General features: G+C 54.4%; 3 protein-coding genes across 3 annotated transcripts; 2 read left to right on the top strand and 1 right to left on the bottom strand.

Moving 5' to 3' along the window:
* Window positions 1-269: 269 nt before the first annotated feature.
* Window positions 270-1,039, top strand: N656DRAFT_165909 (uncharacterized protein). Its single transcript, XM_064808722.1, has 2 exons — window positions 270-887; window positions 975-1,039. Exon 1 carries the CDS (start codon window positions 386-388, stop codon window positions 857-859), a length of 474 nt encoding a protein of 157 aa, XP_064669067.1. The 5' UTR covers window positions 270-385; the 3' UTR covers window positions 860-887; window positions 975-1,039.
* On the bottom strand, window positions 611-2,703 carry N656DRAFT_846248 (uncharacterized protein). The gene is made up of 5 exons (XM_064819227.1): window positions 2,220-2,703; window positions 2,070-2,111; window positions 1,655-2,003; window positions 1,150-1,502; window positions 611-1,076 (listed from the first exon to the last, which is right to left on the bottom strand). Exons 1-5 carry the CDS (start codon window positions 2,384-2,386, stop codon window positions 866-868), a joined length of 1,122 nt encoding a protein of 373 aa, XP_064669066.1. The 5' UTR covers window positions 2,387-2,703; the 3' UTR covers window positions 611-865.
* Window positions 2,704-3,491: 788 nt separating this feature from the next.
* On the top strand, window positions 3,492-5,131 carry N656DRAFT_734243 (uncharacterized protein). The gene is made up of 2 exons (XM_064812697.1): window positions 3,492-4,456; window positions 4,519-5,131. The coding sequence occupies exons 1-2, from the start codon at window positions 3,777-3,779 to the stop codon at window positions 4,982-4,984; spliced, it is 1,146 nt and encodes a 381-aa protein (XP_064669065.1). The 5' UTR covers window positions 3,492-3,776; the 3' UTR covers window positions 4,985-5,131.
* The last annotated feature ends 825 nt before the right edge of the window (window positions 5,132-5,956 follow it).

Below are 5,956 nucleotides of genomic sequence, written 5' to 3'. Positions count from 1 at the left end.
GAGCTAACGAAGCGTACGCAGTCGCCTCCGTTCTCTCTGCCCGCAAAGGGCGCTGCCGCCGACCAATGCCGACGCGCCCCACCGAGACCTGCGCAGCGTACCGCACCGAGTTCGATGTCCCGCTCTTGGAGATTCGATGACATTACGGTGTGAGGACAAGCTCGACCGGCGGAAGCTAGGCAGATGTCCCCCGCGCCGTGGATCGGCCCGTGCCGCCTGTTGGCTCCACTCCGAGCTTTCCTCCGCCGGAGCGATCAAGAACCCCCCATCTTCCTCCACGACACCCTACCTCTCGTAGTTTCCTAAATTTGGTCGGTCTGCTTGTCATGCCCCTCCCCTTGGTCCGTAGGGCCGATCTCCCTGTCCCGTCCAGACCAGTCACAAAATGCCGCACGTATCGACTACGTCAATGCAGAGATACCAGGAGGCGTCAGCAAGCAATTTCTACGCACCCAGTATGACAAAGCCCGACGCATTGAGAAGGGGCGTAAGGGGTCCTCTTTCAAGTTACACTTTTTTGCAAACAGCATACCTGGCAGTCCGGAGTGCGTCCCATAGCAGATGGGTATCCACATCGCTTGGACGAGAAGGCGGCTCGAGGAGGCATCGGGGAACGTGGACTGCGTCGGTTTTGAGACCGTCGCCTACACTAGCATTTCGAATCAACTCGATTGTCGAGCTTCGGGGTGCGGCAGGACCAACCCTCCCCGCGTTGGAGCAAGTGTCTGCCGCCACCGCAATGGACAGGCCGGAAGCCTGTCTGCCAGCTCCTCGATGGCCCGGAAGCGGGAGCACACCACCGCGGCAGCGCCGACTCGCGACTCGTTCCCCCTCACAGCTTTGCTATGCAAATGAATAAATTAAATTAAATGGGGATGGCGCAGTTGGTATGTGCTGCGCCCTTCCAAGGGATGTCGATGCGGCCGGTTTCGCCAAGACGTGGACGCTGTAGAAGATCGCTGAGGGATCTGTAGCTGACATCCAAATCTAAGGCGTCCATCTGAATCGCCCGGGCAATCACGAGGCTTGCCGAATCGAGGAGGGGAAACGGCACGAGAGTGGTAGAGTGGGCGACGCTGTTGACAGGCGATAGGGGATACACCTCGTCAGTCCTTGGCCTCCTATCTGCTAATGGATGTAGCTACTTACGATGTGTTCTTCCTGTATTTGACGGTCTTCTCGGCCTCCTTGATCTTGTTCCGATCAATCCTGTATGTAACAATGGGCTTCACTAGGGTCGGATCATCGGGATCGCGCACGATAGATATAGTGAACTGCTTGTACAGGGTATCTTCAAGGCAGCCTGGACAAAAACCGCCGGTACCCAGTTGAAGGATCGCGTGGTGGACCGACACCCTCGTAAGTGGCGTAGCGGGTATATCATCAGCACGCTGATACAGCGCTGTAAGAATGACGATAATGTCTGCTGCTATTGCCTCGACCTTCTCGTACGACGAGCCCATCTCCAACCCGAGCGTTGGGGTTAATGTCTGGCGAATCCACTAGCCAGGCACTAGTCAGTAAAGCATACCAATAGTAGGAACGTAGAATGGGACGAGGGAAGGCGTAGAGGAAGTATCCTCAATGATATACAAGGTAATCCAAGTTCTGTACAAGGGGAGGGAAGTAATAGAGTCGTTTCAGCCGCACATACCCTGACAATTGAATAGGCGGGTCCCTCGCGTTTCTCGCCTTCTTGCTCCCACATTAGCACAAGCCGGCCGGCCTTCTGGGCTTGACCATTCCTTCGCAGCGCAGCCCGCTCAACGTGGAGGACATTGAAATCGGCCGCTGCGACGAGCCTCCGCCAAACCTCAATGACGCTATAAGCGGAGTTGACCGTGCGGACCATGGCGCGCTCCTCAGGCCCTAGCACGACACGTTCCTTGTAGGAGCTTTCCACATATTTATGTAGAAAGGTCTGGATCGGTGCCAGAACGTTTGGGTTTGATGGATCCTGGGCGAAGTCCACCCAGAAGCGGCAGGAGTCGAAACCACTACGGCTTCACTTAGTTAGCATCAGTTTTAGGGCCCGATGGTGAGCCGCATACACCCGAAGAGCGCCATACCTGTCTATTGCAGCTTCTTTCTTCCTAGTAAGTTCACAGAAACTTCAAGAAATGATGGAAATTAGCAACACATCAGCACGTTCGTCCCAGGCTTTATGTCGAGATTTGTTTGGGTTAAAGAAGCCTGGGAAGGAGGGGAAGAAGACATACTCGGTCCAGGCTACCCATATTCTATCGCGCTGCGCCTTTGTGCCCGGAGCAACGAAGGGCTTCTCATTACCCTCCTCCTCGATGGCACTGACCGTATAAGCCTGGAGGAGCGTATTGACGCTCTCCTGGTCCACCCTGGAGAAGCGCGACTGTCGTTGTGCCGTCATGGTGAGTTGAGAAGTGCGTTAGGAGTAGGAATAACGACGAGAAGGTGAGGAGGAAGAGAGTTCAGGGGCTTGAGGGGAGAGGAGGGAGGCCACGACAGCATGAGCGAGCCAAGGCTAGCAAGGCCAGCAAGGCCAGTACCGAGGCTCGAGGGTCGGGCGCAGTTGGTTCGCGTCCCCGAACCGGGAACGGGATCCTGGCGCCAAAATTGCACCGCCATCGCGAATGCGCGGGGTGCGAGCTGAGGGACCTAATGGGGTGTGAATGAAGTAGAATGGGCGACGCCTTCCGGCCTCCGTCGCCGGCGCCGTTTGCTGCCGTTACGGAGCCGGCCCCACTCCGGGAACGTGAACGCGTTCTTGGCCGGCAAAACTTCGGGAAAGGATCTGGCCCGTGCTTGCTGAGTCATCAATTGCAGTTGTGCGAAAGGCAAGGTTTTGCGTGGGAAAACGGGACGTAAGATGCCTTAGGTACCTGTAGGACATTGAAGGTACTACCTACCCTACTGTAGTACCTAGGTACTAGTAATCAACGCCCCTGGGAGTCTCCCAATTGTGGACAGTAGGTAAACATATGACTAGGTAGGCACCTACTCTTATCATACCGGACATCCTCCCCTGTCCATACCTAGGTACCTTAATCAGGTAGTATGTAGTCCGCAAAAAGTCCACTGTACCGGGAATGCCGGGCAAATCTGATAGCTGGGTAGCAAAACTCATCATAGTTCTCCAGGTTGCGCATTTACGTCGCGGCGGCATGAATCTACCCGTCTTACAGCTCGATCAACGTAAACGTGACAGAATACAGGGATTTTGGCTGAGGTCACCTCTGTTATATGTAACCCTGACTCGATGGAGTTCCAGAGCTCCATAGGGAGAGCAACCTTTCAATGACACTAAAGTTGACTAAACCTGTGTATGCCAGGAATGGAAATGGGGCACGTGTCCCAGTTGCTCGCATGTAGTTAAGCTAAGGCAAGGGACTTACCCCTGATGCAACCCTATAACAGGCAGGTGGAATCCGTAGTATACTGTACTCAGGTATACTATTTACGACTTAGACATTGAAAATGCCTCCAAGAATGCGGGGATTATCTGTTAGTGTCTCTTTCATTGAGGGTGAAGTGCTGCGATGGAAAAGCCGAAGGTGAAAGTCTCTTACACCGAGGCCGGAGTTGACTGGCCGTCCCCGGAACGCAAAGACTTTGCAAAGTTCACCGATATACGGGCCAGCAACTATTTATTCTGTCGTACACCCAGGAAAGCAGTTCCCAGTGAAACAACCCTCCAAGTCATCCACCACAGAACTCCCAGGACGACCTTGGAATTCTGTCTCCACGGTCCTCTCTGACCTCGACCCTCGTTTTGCCTTGACTCGCTTGCCACCCCCAAAATGAGGTTCACCTCAACTGTCCTGGCCGTGGCCGCGGCCATCTTGGTTCCCGCAACCATGGTTGTAGCCCAGGACCCCAACAACTGCAACACGGAGGAAAAGAAACGCGACGGCGCCGACTTTGTCCTGACGGAACAGAAAGCGTACGACCTCAGCAAACTGTCCAGCTACTTTAGCTCCAACGGCAAAAAGGTCAAGGTCTCGGACGTGTTTGAAGATGGCAACCACAAGATGACCGAGGACGGGCTCGGCCACAGGATCTGGGAGCGGACGCCCGACTACGATGACCTGACCACGGAGAAATGGATCCCCCAGGGCATCACCACCACCGCCGATGCTTTGGACACGGGCATCTACGAAGGGAAGGACGGCTTTCTCGTCAGCTGGCACCGCGACGATGACAGTGCTGTCAGGGTCACCTTTGTGAACAAGGGTGATAACACCTACCGTCATGCCTTGCTTGTCCAGCCGGATGGCACAGATAACTTCAAAAATGTCCCCATCCACGCGGGAGGCATTTTGTGGTACGGCTCCACGCTGTGGGTGGTAGACACGAGCAACGGCCTCCGCGTTTTCGACATGTCGAATATCTGGCAAGTTGGGTCCGGCGACGGGGTTGGCAAGACCTCGAGCGGCGGATACTCGGCGGCTGGTTACAAATATGTTATTCCCCAGCTGAGGTGTGTGAACAGCCACTTCTGTGTCTAACGTTAACTGCTGATCTGCTAACTCTTCCCATCAGGTCTTATAAGTGGACATCCAGCTTCCCCTTCCGCTTCTCCTTCGTCAGCCTGGACCGCACCTCCACCCCCGACAGCATCCTCGTCGGCGAATACCAGAGAGATTCAGACACCGCGCCCGTGCGCATGGTACAGTGGAACATCAACGCCACGGACCGCCGGCTCCGGGACCTGGACTCGCAGGGGCGCGCCAAGGGCATCTGGGCCTACTGTGTCAACATCGACCGCATGCAGGGCGCGGTCCAAGCCAACAAGAAGATCTACATCACCAGGGACAACATCAACGACCCCGGCGACATGTTTGGGTGGATCCCGGGACAGATTGCCTACCAGAACCGGTACTTTACCACCGAGAAGCCTGAGGATTTGAGCTATGACAAGAGAGGCCCCTGGTTGTACACGGTCACCGAGCTGGCGGGGAGGAGATACATCTCGACTTTTGATCCCGCTCAGGTCAAGTTCTCGTGAGAAGAGAAAGGGCTTGTGAGATGGTATCACGACCCGGGCTGCATTGATGGTACTTAGTGCTTGGACAGTGCAGGATACCTTACTTTATGCATCATATTCCATCTCTGTATCTAGGTGAGTTATACTCAGACGTATATACAAAGAGCCATTGGGGGGATACCTTACGATAACCCCCAAACATGAAATCATTTACAGAGGTGCTTACTAGGAATACCAACCTAGCCCGCCAACGCCACAAGTGTATGTACAGCACCCCCACTGCAGAGGTACAGCCTCGCTGGCTGCCTAGGTACCTTAGATAGCAGGTGCCTACCTAGGTAGTCTGCCGTGTCCTGACTAAGGTACCCTACATGCAGCTCAGCACAGTCAATCAAGAACAGCCGCCCTTCATCCCCCATGAGATGATGAGAACCCACAACCCGGCCGCCAACGGGGATGCATTCTTAACAAGAGGTGTGTCATGCCCACCAATGATTGGACGTAGGTCCATAAAATCACGCATGAAGACGCATCACGCCCTAAGTTATCGTTTGCACAATGCGTCTCTTTGGGCTTAGTGAAGAAGCTCTTCATGTGTGATTCACTGCATGCATGGCCAGACACGGAGCAGGCTGCCATGATGTTCCAACTTAAAGCTCCTTACCTGGTAGTATAAGGTATAATAAGAGCCTCTCTCTCTTGAGACTAGACGACCTGGATAGGACAAGGCCGTCAATACCACACGGTATCATGAATCCAAAGCTCAAGCAGAGTCAAGTACAACCGTCCTGAATTCAAGCATCTCTTGCTACATAACGCCTCCTGAAGCCCCCTGCTGCTGCCTGCGTAAGGCCCCTTCTCTTACTGACCACCCCTTGGATACCACAGCGGGAATCTGTAGGGGGGAGCTATCATTGCAGGGGGGTTGGTATCATAGAAAAAAACCTTTGACTGTCTCTACAACTAGGATAGCACTGTCAACTAGGATAGCAC

Source organism: Canariomyces notabilis (assembly GCF_033297395.1).
Source record: "Canariomyces notabilis strain CBS 508.74 unplaced genomic scaffold N656scaffold_15, whole genome shotgun sequence".
NCBI classification, from domain to species: Eukaryota; Fungi; Ascomycota; class Sordariomycetes; order Sordariales; family Chaetomiaceae; genus Canariomyces; species Canariomyces notabilis.
This window is presented reverse-complemented; position numbering and strand designations above follow the sequence as displayed.

Bases quoted from the DNA above. Each gene is read 5' to 3' on its own strand.
- N656DRAFT_165909 (XM_064808722.1), top strand. From the start codon at position 386: ATGCCGCACGTATCGACTACGTCAATGCAGAGATACCAGGAGGCGTCA.
- N656DRAFT_846248 (XM_064819227.1), bottom strand. From the start codon at position 2,386: ATGACGGCACAACGACAGTCGCGCTTCTCCAGGGTGGACCAGGAGAGC. The intron at 2,112-2,219 runs GTATGTCTTCTT...CATTTCTTGAAG, and splicing joins ATATGGGTAGCCTGGACCGA to TTTCTGTGAACTTACTAGGA. The intron at 2,004-2,069 runs GTATGGCGCTCT...AACTAAGTGAAG, and splicing joins AAAGAAGCTGCAATAGACAG to CCGTAGTGGTTTCGACTCCT.
- N656DRAFT_734243 (XM_064812697.1), top strand. From the start codon at position 3,777: ATGAGGTTCACCTCAACTGTCCTGGCCGTGGCCGCGGCCATCTTGGTT. The intron at 4,457-4,518 runs GTGTGTGAACAG...TCTTCCCATCAG, and splicing joins TATGTTATTCCCCAGCTGAG to GTCTTATAAGTGGACATCCA.